Source organism: Melopsittacus undulatus, chromosome 4, assembly GCF_012275295.1.
Source record: "Melopsittacus undulatus isolate bMelUnd1 chromosome 4, bMelUnd1.mat.Z, whole genome shotgun sequence".
NCBI lineage: Eukaryota > Metazoa > Chordata > Aves > Psittaciformes > Psittaculidae > Melopsittacus > Melopsittacus undulatus.
Genome location: NC_047530.1, coordinates 7,178,370 through 7,194,134, shown reverse-complemented (window position 1 = coordinate 7,194,134; position 15,765 = coordinate 7,178,370). Strand labels below are relative to the sequence as shown.

The following is a 15,765-nucleotide window of genomic DNA, read 5'->3' as shown; positions in this document are numbered from 1 at the left end:
TTTAAAGCAACAGCAGCAAATGTGAGGTGGTTTCATGTGGTATGTCTTTGAAAAGAGATGGTGAGCAGCAGCTATGCATCAAACAGTCGCAGCTTTGCTCTTTTGGGGACCATTCTGGTGTCCAGTGTTTCAGTTCTTGCTGATGATCCAGCCTTGTGTATCCTGATGGGACTTATTGAGAGTCCTTAGAGACATGTTTCCTTCTCCTGGCTGTCACAGACAAACGCTATGGGACCATAATGTTATGGGAATATTACTTTTCAGTACCTCTCATAATTTTCTATGGCTTGACATTGCGATTGCTGTTTGGAAAAGGGAATGGCTTTGATCAGGCTATGGAAGGGTACAAAAATAAACCATGAAAACAGCAGTAGGAAACACGCATAACTGCGGAGCAGAGCAGTGTCTGTTTCCCTTATTGGCCACATGAATCTTGGTCAGAAGAAGCAGGAGTGTTTCTTACTCCCCATTCAGGCCCCGTCTCTACACCAGGTCTTTGGGACCTGCCTGCAGACTGCCCTACACTGCTTCTAAATACATGAAGGCTGCCTCCTCCTTCCATTCTGCGCTGTCTGAGGCACTCTGCTGGGGACTCTCTCTTGTGTTGAACCTGGAAGAGAGCTTTTCCCAGATCAATATTTCAAGCCTTTGGTCTGGAGGCTCAATGCAGTTCCCCAGCACAGGACCATGGTGCTCAGGGAGCTGCTGGCCTCATCCCCTTTGCTTGGATATGCACATTGAGCAGTCTGGCTTGGTAGTGTCTGGCTGGCAGTGACCCAGTTTGCCTCCGCAGTTGTGTTGTGTTGCAAAACCTCTGTCAAGGGTTTCCTGCAAACCTGAAGGACGTGATGTCTCCTCTGCTTGTGCCAGGTAACTCCTCCAAGGCAGAGCTGGGATGACTCCTTGACTGGCATCTCTGGCCCTTGCTTTGGTTTGTTTATGAAGGGGTAAGTCCCTTCATACGCTAATGAAGCCTGTCCTTTAGAGTAGGGGGGTTAATAGCATTTGCTCTCAGCAGAGGGCTGTGCTGGTGTCCTGCTGCAAGGTTTTCTGCTGCTCACCATAAATGCATTTATAGTTACTTTATGTTCAGTTTCATTGTGCAGTCTTGTCCTTTCATCTCAAAATTCTTCTCTCCTTTTGTCATTTTCAGCTGTGTTTATTTCAGTGGAATCATATCCTAACTCAGTCTTCAGTGTGCTAGGGCAAGCACGCCAGGATCCTCTTCTATGATAGAGTCTCCACTTTCCTTCTATTATCCTAATGGCCTTTATTTTCTTACATTTTCCAGTTCCATTTTTGTTAGTATTAATTATGTGTTACAGAATGGCATGCCACAGTCTATAGAATGGATCACCATTGCCATGTATTTCTTCTTCTCTCTGCTGCAAGTTGCTGAATAGATCTTGGGATCACACTAGTATCATTCATAGGTTCACTGCAGAGTCATCTCACAATGTGATAAAACAGAATGGATCTTGGTCTTATACTCTCTGCCATTTTCAGCTGAGTCCCAGATAAATATTCTGGTGACAATTCCCTAAGTAAGTGATTTTACTTCTTCTATTCTCTATAATCATAAGTTGGTCCGATTTTTTATTGCTTCACAGATGGGTCTGGCTTATTTATTGATCTTAAAGATCACAGCTTTGGTCCTCCACTGTAGGAGGGATACATCCCACCTCTGTGCCAGTAGCACACTGTTCACATATGGCCAGGTTGGATGAAGCCTTGGGTGATATGGTTTAGTGTGAGGTGTCCCTGTCCATGGCAGGGGGGTTGGAACTGGATGATCTTAAGGTCCTTTCCAACCCTAACTATTCTATGATTCTTCTGGAGAGGTTCAGTAATTAAAACTTTAATTAAGATTAATCCCAAGATCAAGGACTTCTACCAGGAACCTCTCTCTGCTGCAGCAGATTTCCTTCCAATTCAGTAACTCATTCTTTGCCCTCTTACCCTAGAAATCCCATTGCAGCCCTCATCTCATTGCCAAACAAATCACATCTCAGCTGAGCTGCGTGTTATTCATGTTAGCATGTAGGGAAAGTAGGGTGTGCAATGGCATGACTTGGAGTGGTTTAAGGGGTCGTGGAACAGTGAGTCATTGTTAACGTCTGTCTGTCCTTGGGAAGCCTTGAGAGCTGTGTCTGCTCTCAGCCTGGCAATAACCATCAAAGAGGTGACTCAGGGGGAAACCATACCACAGGTTAATCTTTAACTAAGATTCTAAGAGCTCTCACACATGCATGGCTTGTAACGAACTCGGTGCAGGAGCCTGCGTCACTGGCCTCCCTGTGTTTGCTGTGGAGATCCATCTGCAGGTGGGTGTCCAACTTCCATAAGGAAGTGATCCCAACAGGCAGAAAAATAGGGAAGACCTGTTTCAGATCCCCTTTGCTGTGCAGCCCAGCTCCATGGCATCACCATCTGCAGTGGCTTCCTGACAGCAGCTTGTCCCACCGGCTGCTGCAGATGAATCCATCCTGCTGTGCTTTACCTGGGAACCACTCTGTGTATTATTACTGCTTGGGAGACAGGTTTGCTTGCTTGCTTGTTTCATTGTATTTGCCTCAAGGCAAACCTCCTGGTGTGGTTGAGGGGTGAGGCCCGGATGCTAGTGATGGCACAAAGATGTGGCAGAGGAAGGAGACGAGGAGGGACCTTGTCAGGCTATGACTAAAACTGGTCCTGTGGAAGCAAGGGAAAGGATGACAGGCTGCTGAGTCCTCCTGAGAGCCACTCCTATTGCATCGAGGGTAGCTTTGGGGAAGGCAGTTACAATGGGGAATTCTTGTCTATAGTCCTGCATGGCACTGGCTTTTAGTTTCATGTTGCTGGTCAAGGTAAACCCTGAAAGGCAAGAGCATGGCAAAAGGAAGAAGGGAAAAGAGTCACAGCAAGAAAGTATCTTCATTTTTGTCTTGTCTGTATTAGGCTTTTACATGGAGATGGATATGGAAATGTGAAGCAAAGAACCTTCAATTTGCAAATACTAGAATAAGCTTAACATTTCCTACTGAAGTCCCCATAAGCAACCTGACCTGTTCTTTACAGTGGAACAGGATGGGCCATGGGGTTTCGACAGCCTCTCCTCTGTCACTTCCCACAGTGACTGCATCCCAGGAAACCTTCAGACTTCATGCCAGCTGCCAGCACCTCCCATGAAAGGCTGCTTTGCCCTGGGTCTGTATATGGTGATTTCCCTACAGTGTGAGCAGTACAGACCCTGCAAGTGGAATTGCACCTTTCCAAGGTGATGGATCACAAGAAACTTTTTCATTGAAAGCAGGCTGGAAAACAAGGAGAATCCCTTCATCTACTCAGCCTCTGCTTCTCTTTGTCTCCAACTCTGCCATCCAAGGACTTGTTGAAAACTATTAAAACACTGATAATTATTTTAGTGCTGCAAAACTCTCTGTAGGAAACAGCAAAGCAACACAAGAGGGAGGGCAGCAAAACAACAGGGACAGGTTTTCCAAGATCCCCAGATAATCCATTTGGCATCTAATCCATGCTGGCAGCTTCACACGTGTACTCAAGGGGAGGGGGGCTTCCTCTTCAATGAAGATGCTTACTGATCCCACTACCTACAGAGTGTTTGAGGATGGACAGATAAGCAGAACTGCCTAAACAACAAGGGAGCCCAGAGTTCACTGGTCCTGCTGTGCCAAAGCAGTAAGTACAGCTAGTTCTCATTTACCCTTCTCAGCTGGTGCTGAGCCATTACCCTTCACACTTCACTTGCCTGCCAGTAACAGAGGCAGGAGGGCAGGCAGGCCAGCTCCTCTCACCTCTTCTCTCTGTTGCTGAGACCTGCCTGGTTTTTGAGGTGCTGATTTGGAGTTGATCAGGCAAATACTGAGCTGGGAAATGTCTTCCTCTGTCTCTTGCCATTCTTCCTTCTCACTGCTCACTGCCTTATGAAGGGCGAGACTGTTGGGGGAGAGGAGTAAGACTGATTATTGATTGCCTGTCTGAAGAATAGGTATGGTCCTGTGTGCTGAGGAGAAGGTACAGCATTGCTCAGGTAGGGAATCTGTGAGCTGGAAACCCCTGGCTGCTTCCTTAAGTCTCCAGGAGTTGAAGGCACGAGATGATGTGTGCTCCCTCCTCTGCCTAGATTTCAGTGCAGCCTTTTTGGTTTCCACGCTGCTGTGGAAGTGGATGATGGATGTCAAGATACTGGGGGGGGGGGGGGGGGGGGGGGGGTGAGGGGTGTATGCTGTGCTTGGGGCTCTGGATTCTTTATATCTCCAGTCCTGGCTATGTTTTCTGTTCTGCACAACTGTTTTCTGTGCCTGTTCCTGGTCACAGGAGGGTGCAGAGCCTCTTTACCTTGTGGTGTCAACACAGTGCTGGTACAGTCACCTCTGCTGTCTTCCCTGGTGTAACCCCTGTTAACTATCATGTTTGCAACCACAGGGAAAGTGATTATTTTCTAAACCAGGTGGCGAGTGGCTTCCCTTGAAGGGAAACATCCCTCTCTATGCTGGTACTCAATGGGAAATGGGCCGACCTGGATCTCTGGAAAGATGAGCTGGGGCCCTGCTGAATTATTGAGTACACATCAGAGTCATCAGCTCAGAGGGAAAGAGAAGCACCAGCTTAGGTCACAGGTGTGGGATGGACATTATAAGCTTCAAGAACGCAGGAGTGTAACTGATCTGCCTCATGCACTTGTGCTCTGCTCTCTGGATCTGTGTCACAGCTGCTTGGTACCATGGCACAGGTGCTCATCTTGGTTTGGTGGCCCTCTCTGGAGCCATAGAGAGTCACAAAAGCCCAGCTTCACAGTATGGAATCCCCCCTCCTTTTCAGAGGCAAGACCTCCCTCCCCAGGAGGAGCAGCAGCCTCAGGTGACACGCATGGAAACTGAGGCACAGTGTTTCAGTCTAACACTTGGACGTGTTGGCTGCAGTTAACCCCCTTTACTCACTCCATAAGCGGGTTTGCAGAGGGCACAATCACCAGCAACTGCAGCAGGAGGCCCATTGGAGTTTATATGTGCACAGCTCTGGTGAACAAACAGGTTGTCTAATGAGATGACTTAGTTGCCCAAGTATGTGTGTTCACTCCTCAAGTTTTGGTCCAGGCTGTGTGCTCAAGGCTATGAGAGATAAGGAGGTTGAAAATAAGATCCTGTCTCCAAGCTGTGCCCGAGATCTCTGAGATCCCCCCAGTGTGCATGTCCAGACACAATGGTGAATGTCCTGCCCCTTTGGCTACCAGAATCTGATGTGAAGCAAGAAGAGGAGAGGATGGGGTGCAGCAGTGTGCAGAGTTATACAGCTTCTTCTTGCTTGGTGGCACTGGCACTTATCAGCACTGGCAGATGGCTGGTGCACCCATAGGAGATGCTGTCTTCCTCAAAGGGGACAATATCCCTTAGCCTGTATGAGGCACCCTATCCTGTGCCTGATGGATTTTCTACCACACCCTCAGGCTGTGATCTTGCACATTTTTTGCTTCTTTCTCTTGCTTTAATGATACATTAAAATAGTTTATTGCTGGAGGAGGCCTACCTTATCTGTAAACCTTTATTCCTGTGTCGCCACCTTCTCATTACAAATAATCCATGACTAAGCTTATCTAAGCCAAAGCAGTATGATGAACATCCTGTAATCGGGCTCATTTTTGTTTGCAGTTGCCTGAGAAAGCCTCTGACATCACCCTCAATATGTCTTATTCCACTGTAGGGTGACACTGATAGAGCAGCACAAGGGTGCTGGCTTCCACTCACTACCTTGTCAATAGAGACGGTGGGGTGAGTCTGCCCGTGGACCTTTTCAGACGTGGTATCTCAGTGCATTGCTCATGCTCAAGTGAGGTTACAAGTCAACAGTGGCTCAAAGTGTTTGAAGAGCCATTAGGGAAGGTTATATTCCCTTTTCCCTCTTCCTCAAACCTATCCTGTGACCTCCGGATCCTGCACTTCATGAGGTCAACTGTGCTGGTAGAAGATCAGCAGGGCAAACCTCATCTTTCACAGAGTCGAAGTGAACTGCTCAGCTGCACCAGAGTTCAGCCAGGTAACTTCTCTTCTAAGTCTGGTTATTTTTCTCTGGTCTTAATGACAGCTTGTCATGGTTTCTTGGGACCAAAGAAACATAGGTTGTTTTTCCCTGTTAAAACTTCTGGTCCTTGAACACCAAAATAGAGCACTTGTGTTTGGAGGTGAAAAGTTGACTCCTGGCAGTGTCCTTTGGTCCAGAGCTACCCTGTGAGAATCTGCCTATGCTTGGTCAGATACTGACCTTTGAAAAGCCAAGAGCTGTAAACACACTAGAGGGTGTTCAGTGGGGTTTGCAAGGTTTCTAACTCTTGAGAACCTCTGAAGAATCTGCACCCATTGAGTATGGTCTGGGCCTCTCACAACAATTTCAGGAGCAAGATTAGAGGAAGCCAAGTGAGGAAAAGTGGATAAAGCTGCTTAAATTAAATACCTGCTGTCTGTCTTCTGAGTAGGAATTTTAGGGTGCCTGAAAAGAGTTCAGGTTGGATATAAGGAAGAAGTTCTTTACTGTAAGGGTGCTGAGGCACTGGCACAGGCTGCCCAAAGAAGTTGTGAATGCTCCATCCCTGGCAGTGTTCAAGGCCAGGTTAGACAGAGCCTTGGGTGCCATGGTTTAGTGTGAGGTGTCCCTGCCCATGGTAGGGGGTTGGAACTGGATGAGCTTAAGGTCCTTTCCAACCCAAACCATTCTGTGATTCTATGACGCTATGAAAAGCAGAGGAGATGGTATCAGTTTCAGGTACACTTTAACACTTTATCCCTCACCAATGAGGAAGCAAGTTTCAGGATCAGTATTTTGTGGAATGTTCCATCAGAAAAGGCTTTTTTTTTTTTTTTTTTTTGCTGAGTTGCAGGATGAAGAGAAGGGCTGGAATGGCCTGTGTACAACATGTTGCTGGCTGGCTGTACCACCATCCCTCTGGGCACAGGAATTGGGCTTTGGCTAGGGAACTGGGTACCACTTCCAAACCCAACCCATTATATGATCCTATGGTACAGAGAAGCTTTTGCTCCCTGCAGAATTCCCATGCTGCCTGGCAGTACCTGTCAGTGGGAGAAGGGCTGGTTGTTCTTCCTTTGGTGTATCTAGCTCTTGGTCTCCTACCTGGAAGTACCTTGGCTTGCAGGAGCAGCAGACACTTGCTTTTTCCACTTAGATCATGAGACTGGGACTGGTGGATCTGCTTCATGATGGAGGGTCTCAGCTGGTTTGTCTGTTGCATGTGTTCCCTGGGCAGTGCTCTGGGAATGGATAAATAAGGAGCCTGTGTGATACAGCATCTGGAGGGAATGCAGGTGTTGCAGTGCTCCAGCACACCATAAACTCAGCCAGCCTGATCTGTGTTCCTCTGAACAGTGCTGCTCACATGTAGGGCAATAACGCTGCAGACCTTTAACCCACCTTCCAGTAAGAAAGAGATTGTAAACACGGCAGTGATAAGACATAGTAAACCAGCCATTTATGATGCTTCAGCAGGTAAGCCTGTTTATGGTAAGTACCTTTCTTTGGGACAAGATAGTGCTGTGTCCCTAGGCAGGCCTTCCCCTCCAGTATCATCAGGTCAAATCCTGGTTTATTTAAGAAGAGCACAGGTACTTTGTTTTCTCTCAGAAGCCCCTTGCTCAAATGGTCTCAAATTCAGGCCAGCAGGGTTTCTACAGCAACCTTTGAGAAAGCTGGAATAGATTCACCCATTGTAGAACGACGTCAAACAGGACTGCTGAGCCCAAGTGTGGCTTCAGTGTCACTGACCTAGTATTAGTGGCTGTAGCCACCTGACTCCAGATCGCTTCTTACCTGTGCTGGGTCCTGTGCTTTAGCCAGAAAATGCCAACTACACCGTTTCAATGGGAGCTAAACCCTGCAGCAAAGTAGTTTACAGAAGGTTGAACACAGCAGGATTCAATGCATTATGTATGGATCAGCCCTCCGGAACTGCACAGGCACCTAAGTTATGCCTGTAGGAAAGCAGTAATAGAAAACCTCCTTCTTCCCCACCTCTTGGAGCTGCCTTGCGTTAAATATTAACAGCCTTGGTTCATCAATTCCCTGGTTCACTTGGCTTCTTTTAACAACAGATGTAGTTACAACAACTCCTCTGCCTCCCTCCCTGCTCCTGTCAGCGCAGCCCACGGTGAAACCCAAGACTCCACTGCTGTAACTCTGCCCGCGGAGCCTGGCTGCTGCCCTGGTCGTGTGGTCTCCTCCATCTGTCTCCTTGGGATCATCAATGCATCCTGCTTTCCGCATCTGGGATTAGCTTGTGCTGTGGGCCACTGGTTGCAGAGAAGGGTTGGTTAAAGGAGACAGAGAAAAGGAGCCCACAGGAAGGAGTTTCTGCTGTCAGAGGGGTGAGCATGGCCAGCAACTCCAGTGCACTGCCCCGGGTGACTTTCCAGACACCAGAGAAGCCTGAGGAGGAATCATCACACAGGAAACTGGGCAAGTTAACCATCAAGTACAACCGCAAAGACCTGCAGCGCTGGCTGGATCTAGAGGAATGGATCAACACCCAACTGCAGGAGCTGTACCAGTGCCGGGTGAGTAGCTGGGGCAGATCAGCTCCTTACTCATCAGGTGAATGGGACCAGTGTCCTGTGCGCTGGGACAGAAGTGTGCTTGCTCTGACTTACTGCAAGTAGCTCCTCATCTTCAGTCTTCGTTAGGTATCTTATTGCCACCTGCTACAGCATGGACCTGGAATGCTGCTTGTTGCTGAGCTACATGTACAGACTGTCTTTGCTGGAAGCGGTAGCTAAGCAAGATGGGTTAGAATTATTAGTGTAGCCTTATTCCTTTGGTCACAATAGCATAGCTGTAGCTGCTGTTTGAATGAGGCACTTTGGATAATGCTGTACCTGTAGCTGCAGAGTTGCGGCTGCCCCATCCCTGGCAGTGTTCAAGGCCAGGTTGGATGGGCCTTGGAGGAACCTGGTCTAGTGGAAGGTGTCCCTGCCCATGGCAGGGGGTTTTGAACTGGATGAGCTTTAAGGTCCTTCCCAACCCAAACCAATCTGTGACTCTGATTCTGTGATCATGTAGTGTACATAGGAGCAGAAAACACACATGACCTACATACAGTCAGTCAGGCAACATTCAGTGTGTCTGTGCGGTGCTAGTGGTTGTCCTGGTGAGAGATTGTTGGTCAAAATAAGTGCCAGTGATGGCATCACTTGCTGACCTGCCTGCATTGGCATTTAAAGGACTGCTCCCTGGATCTATCTGGTTAGTAGCTCAGTACAGAGTTACCTCTACTGAGCTACCTGACAACATTTGCCAGAGATAAGCAATGGGAATGGCTGCTGCTTTGAGTAACAGAACATCTCACTCTTTCACAAACTGTTCTGGTTTTAAAGAGGACATGTGGGTTTGTGTGAGTTTTTTTTTTGAGATAGATGAAAGCACTTGGTACCACCAGTAATGTGATCCAAGATGAGGATCCTCATGTGCTTCACTTACTTGCCCAAGTCTACAGATGTGCACTTGTAAAGGTGCCAGAAAACCAAGTCAGGTTACGTTATCACTTCTGGTTTTCTGAGAACTGAGAGCTGTTCACTGTCTTCAAAGTAGCTGCCCAAAGGGCATATCTTTTTCCTGCTACAAAAGCCCAGCAGCCAGAAGTGCAAAATCCAGAAATGCCCTTACAGGAACCAATTGCCAGCAGATTGCCTTTGCTAGCACCAGTCCTGCACAACAGGTTTCCCAACTTCCTGGTATATTTGGGCCAACCGAAGAGATATGCTGTCAGGAACTACACAATATGATGCTGTGCCAGGTCAGAGATTGTTAATAGGGTACAACAGGGGGTTACACAAGATCTCTTCAATTAAATACATGTGCCACAGTAAATTACTTGTAATCACCCAGGTGCCAGCAGGTCCTGCTAATTGTGGCAAGGCTACTTAGTTTGCCATGCTAGTGTGAACTTCCTTGGATCCATTGATTTCCATTACTTTGTCTTTTAGTCTGCTTCTTCCTTAGCTCCACCTGCCCTGGGCAGTGCAATGTTCCTCAGTGTCTTCCAGAAACACAGGTTCCTGGAAGAAACACTTCTAGAAAGGAAAGGTATAGAACCATAGAATGGTTTGATTGGAAAGGACCTTAAGATCATCCAGTTCCAAGCCCCTGCCATGGGAAGGGACACCTCACACTAAACCATGGCATCTAAGGCTCCATCCAACCTGGCCTTGAACACTGCCAGGGATGGAGCATTCACAACTTCTTTGTGCAACCCATTCCAGTGCTTCACCACCCTTACAGTAAAGAATTTCTTCTTTATATCCAATCTAAACTTCCCCTGTTTAAGTTTAAACCCATTGCTGCTTGTCCTGTCACTACAGTCCCTGATGAAAAGTCCATCTCCAGAGTCAGAATGAACAGCAGGTTGCAGCAATTGTTCAGTTGCAGCAAGGTTAGTTCAAGCATTGCCTCCTGATACAGATAACCTGAATGATATGCTATTCACTGTCGTGAGGCTTTCTGCAACAAAACTAAGAACCAGGAGACAATTTTGATTTTCAAGATGATTCCCTGCTCATGGAAGCCATAACACCATCCATACTTGGACCCAAAAGCCCATTGGTTCCAACTCTTTCTCACTCTCCTTGCCTATTTTGCTTCTTAGCCAAAGTCAAGCTGGATCAACACCTGGTCTGAACAGTCACATTCTAACTATTATTTGTAAGAGTAAATGCTGTATCGGTCGCAATACAATATATTTAAGTCTGGTTTATTACTTACTATCAGGTCAGTTGCATTACAAAGGTGAACAAAGGTTTTCTACTTCATCTCTGCCTTGGTATCAGAGAACAAGTTTCTTTTTTTTTTCCATAAGTATTGCCTTTATTGTGCAATGTTTTACATTCACATCCATAAATGCTACCCAGCAATCAGGTACTATGTTGTTTCATCAATATCCTTATTCTGATTACTGTTACAATATCGCTAGTGTTGTATTGTCAAAGATTATTTTGCAAATCCATTGAAAACCACAGCCTGCTTTTTATACAGTCTGGTAAGGACACGTGGACCTAAAATATATCTGTGATCAGGTTTAAACTGCTTCAACTAACATCCCCATGGATGACAAGATTATTACTCCGATCACCAAAGCCTGGGGTTTCTTTTACATTAAAGAAGACTATTATACCCCTCTCATGTCTGATAGAGAAAGCTGGCAAATTATTATTAGGCCTCTCAAAAGCCTTACTGTTTTTCTCTCCATAACTGCAAAAAGCCTTAGTATAAATCCCAACTATGTGAATGTATTTAGCCTAATTTCCTTGTATTAATTGTACTTCTCTAAGATTAAGGCCACTGGATTTCTGTCAACTGGGTTTCCCCACCGAGCAGTGGTATCAAGTGTTGGGGTGGGAAAAGACGAAGAACATGTACATCAGGATGTGCAGGTGTAGCAGACACCAGAGAGGGACAGGAATCTGTGCTCTAAGAATCTCATTATTTTGAGATGATTTGTATCTTGATCTCAACTGCACAGCAGTTCTATGCAACTAGTTCTTCCTCTCTTCTTTAAAGCAAGGAGGACAAAGCTGCTCCCTTCTTTAAAATGGCCTCCAGAGTTCTTAAAGTTTGAAGATTAACTATGGGTTGTTTTTTTTTCTTTTTAGCTAAGAGAGGAGACAGAGGCAGCAGCTCCTGAGCCACAAATTGATCTTGAAGATCTGCTGGAGGTCCCTAATGAAGAACAGAAATTAAAACTACAGGTCAGAGGGACTGGGGACATTAAGTTAGGACTTCCTTCAGAAGTAGTTGCATGTATGTGTATATAGTGTTACGTGTATATGTATATAGTGTTGCATGATGGTTTCTTGTGCCTTAGCATGTCAAATGTAGTTAAAATTATATATCCTTTCTGTAGAGAGGGGAGATCAACTCATAGAATACTGAAATGATTCCTCCCTATTTTTGCTTTTAGGAAATCCTCCATGAGTGCTCCAACCCAACAGAGGTGAGTGAAGCACATTCATATAACTCATATGTTATACTGTGCTGGGAGAGTGTGTCATTGTTGCTGCTCCACTGAATAGCCACAGTATTCCTGTGCCTAACACAATGCTGCAAATTCATTTAATTCCCAGTGGAAAGTCTTTGCTGCTTTATTCTGCTGTGTTAGAAAAAGACATGTAAATCTACATCATATACATAATGAGCTGAGGGCAGAGCAGTGAAGCAAATAAGAAATTACACCTTACAACCAAAGAAAGTCCATTTCATGTTTTGGGCATCCTAACCTGACCAAGGTGAGTTACTATTTGGACCTCAGTGTAGAAAATCCATATTTGGGGATTACAGCTCACATAACCATCTTGCACACTGTTAACTAAAAGCATTCTTAGCTTAAACCACTCCACTGTAATGAGTGACAAGAACAAAAGATGGCCCTCAGATTGGATTGGGCAGATAATTGTTGAGTAGTGGCTATATAAATCCATTTTTCAAGTTTGGTTTTCTTCCCATGTGAAGTTTACTGGTTTTGAGTCAGAGAGCTGAAGAACTCCCACAAGCTGTCACAATGGCCAAAGGAGTGGAACCCAATATTTTGCAGTGTGGTGCATGCACCACACAACAATTGCCCTCGCTGTACTGCATACCTGTGCAAAATGGGGTCCCCAGTCACTGCTTCAGTCACATGCATTGCATGTGCTTGGACATCATTCATAGGTCTCAGTATCTTGTCATGCCTATGTAGCTGTACAATGATGAACATACAGAAAATGAGGTGGATACACAACCATCACTGAAATCTAACTTTGCTGTAGTGATCATTACAGAGAGTCCCCTAGCGAGTATTTAGCAGACAAGGCTGGCAATAGGGAAATTTCAGGTCTTAGGCAAGAACCCCACATTCCCAGAGATATAACTGGAGTTTGCTCTACTGGTTGATGAGCCCTGAAAGTGTATTGTGGACAGCATGGTACTTGCTAACTACAAATACTGCTGCCTCGTTAGCAAATGTATGTACTTTTACCCTGGTGATCTTGAATCCAGTCCCCTTGGAAGATCACAGCAGCCTATTTGCATAAAGAGGAAATCATAGAATCATAGAATGGTTTGGGTTGGAAAGGACCTTAAGATCATCCAGTTCCAACCCCCCTGCCATGGGCAGGGACACCTCACACTAAACAATGTCACCCAAGGCTTCGTCCAGCCTGGTCTTGAACACCACAAGGGATGGAGCACTCACAACCTCCCTGGGCAACCCATTCCAGTACCTCACCACCCTAACAGTAAAGAATTTCTTCCTTATGTCCAATCTAAACCTCTGGTGTTTAAGTTTCAACCCATTACCCCTTGTCCTATCACTACAGTCCCTGATGAATAGTCCCTCACCAGCATCCCTGTAGGCCCCCTTCAGATACTGGAAGGCTGCTCTGAGGTCTCCATGCAGCCTTCTCTTCTCCAGGCTGAACAGCCCCAGCTTTCTCAGCCTGTCTTCATATGGGAGGTGCTCCAGTCCCTGATCATCCTCATGGCCTCCTCTGGACTTGTTCCAGCAGTTCCATGTCCTTTTTATGTTGAGGACACCGGAACTGCACACAATACTCCAAGTGAGGTCTCACGTGAAAATAAACTGGTTTCCTCTGAAGGGACTGACTGAAAAGGTACATATGATCCTAGGTATTTATTTCCAGGGTATGCTGTGGCAGGCAATCCCTGATCACCCAAGTGAGGAAGCTGTACTTCCTTTCTGCCTATTTGTGCTTCCTCACAGCACAGATGGTGAGCTACAGTACTTCCAGTGACCTTGCCTACTTACAAGGACATGTAGCTCTGTCTTTGGGTGAAGAAAGCTTGCACACTCCATTATGGCGATGTTACATTGGCATGCAAAGTGTAAAATTTACTCTAGTCACATTAACTTCTGCTTGGAATAACCAGATGGTCCAGTTTAGTTCATAGTCCTTGACTGTGTCAGCAAAGTAGTTGGGGTTTATCTCCATTAACTGCTGAACTATCTGCTCTGCCTGCCCTCAGCCCTTGCTCCAGGTTATCATTAGTCCTATGTGTGTTTTGCTCCACCTCTTTTCTGCCAGCCACTTCCTTGTAGAATTGGCATGGTTTCGAGATGGTTTGCAATGTACAACATGGAGCTTTACAGGTTCTACAAGAGGGACAACTTGCTTTGTCCTAGATAGGGAGGGCTGCAGGAGTGGGCAGGAGGTAATGGTGGCAACAGGAAGCAGTGGAACCTAACAGAGGTCAACAGCATCTTGATGTCATCTCAAGGTGGAAAGAGCAGGTATCTGTGAAGAAAGGGGAGGCTGGCTCCTGATGAAAAAGTATGGCTGCTCCAGAGGGAGACAAGAGAAGGGAAATAGAAGGGCTTTTAGATCCTTCTCATCCATGCAAAGGTCTCCTTTCCTAAGCTAAAATTTTGGTTTTTGCTCAGCATGAAGGCAAATGTGGGAATAATGCAAGTGTCATAGAAAACTGTGGGCTGGTGAGTGCTGGAACTGACATTCTTCAACCAATTCTCATTCTAGGACTTCATTACAGAACTGCTCAGTCGATTGAAAGGTCTCCGGAGAGTCACCAATCCTCAGAAGAAATGACCTTGCCCCCGTGGAACACCCAGCTTTGGTCACAAGGGAATATGTATCTTCCCCACAAAACCCAGGATCAGCAACATCACTTCAGAATATGTTTAAGACTTACTGTTATTGAGGAAACATCACCAAGTTTGTGAACTTCATACCAGTGGTTTGAAGTCTCAGCTCATCCCAGATCTACGCATACAGCAGGGAGCTAGACTGTACATATTCCTGATTCTTAAAGGGCATGTTAACCTGGGGAACAGGCCAAGATGTCCCTCCTTTAGTTTCTTCTAGGAATTTCCATGCTGGCTGAGAAGCACTGAATACAGTTCTCAGGAGCTCATCAAGACTTCTTTCTTTCCGTCCACTGCAAGGAAAACAAGGCATTGGTTATCACTCATTCATCAACATGGAAAATCAGTTACTGTTAAGCTGTACCCTGTTTCAGTCTGACTGGGACCCAGCTGTGATCTCCTGCCTGTTACTGCTGTACCTGACTGTACAGCATTGCACGTACTTTGTAGGTCTTATTAAGCCTCTGTTATCCCCGATGGTTGGACAGAAAATACATGGTAGGATGGAAGGAAAATGTGTGCACCTGATCTACTTAAGGGGAAACAACTGCTAAGGTTAATAGAAGAGACTGTTTTTCCTTTTTGTGGAATTTAGGACTTGCTTCTTTAGAAGACACATTTAAACTATTAAGATCTGGGAATGATTTTTGTCATCATTTAGAAATGGAAAAATGCTTATTTTGTATATTAAACCAGAGAAAACCGGCCATGCACTGCTTGCTTTTGCTCTCTTTTTAGACACTAAAGAAAAACTGAAATGAGAAAACACTTGCTCTCAAATCCCCTGCAGGGAGCATCTCAGAGCAAGTCTTTTGCAGACAGGTTGGTCTCACAAACCAGATATGAAGTAGGACACATTGTCTTGCTACAAAAACTCTTCTGGCTACAATATTGTGTGGCTGGAAAAATACAGAGGAAACTACATCCAGCCTCTCAGCAAGCCAGTAACTTGACACATGTGGCTAGGAACTATAACAGCAAATGGAGGCTGATTGCTCAGGCAGAGCAGACTCTCACGTCATGTCCTGCCCCTATGCTCTCATGCAGCAGCGGTAACAAAGCAAGATGTGGCCAGTGCTGGATGATTTCTCAGCTCACTGGTGCAAAAGGAAAAGGTG

The 15,765-nt window shown here is 45.9% G+C and overlaps 1 protein-coding gene across 1 annotated transcript; it reads left to right on the top strand.

Moving 5' to 3' along the window:
- The first annotated feature begins 5,660 nt into the window (after positions 1-5,660).
- On the top strand, positions 5,661-15,347 carry PPP1R14D (protein phosphatase 1 regulatory inhibitor subunit 14D). The gene is made up of 5 exons (XM_005143935.3): positions 5,661-6,033; positions 8,097-8,558; positions 11,646-11,741; positions 11,954-11,986; positions 14,523-15,347. The coding sequence occupies exons 2-5, from the start codon at positions 8,376-8,378 to the stop codon at positions 14,589-14,591; spliced, it is 381 nt and encodes a 126-aa protein (XP_005143992.1). The 5' UTR covers positions 5,661-6,033; positions 8,097-8,375; the 3' UTR covers positions 14,592-15,347.
- Positions 15,348-15,765: the final 418 nt, after the last annotated feature.

Bases quoted from the DNA above. Each gene is read 5' to 3' on its own strand.
- PPP1R14D (XM_005143935.3), top strand. From the start codon at position 8,376: ATGGCCAGCAACTCCAGTGCACTGCCCCGGGTGACTTTCCAGACACCA. The intron at 8,559-11,645 runs GTGAGTAGCTGG...TTTTCTTTTTAG, and splicing joins AGGAGCTGTACCAGTGCCGG to CTAAGAGAGGAGACAGAGGC. The intron at 11,987-14,522 runs GTGAGTGAAGCA...TTCTCATTCTAG, and splicing joins AGTGCTCCAACCCAACAGAG to GACTTCATTACAGAACTGCT.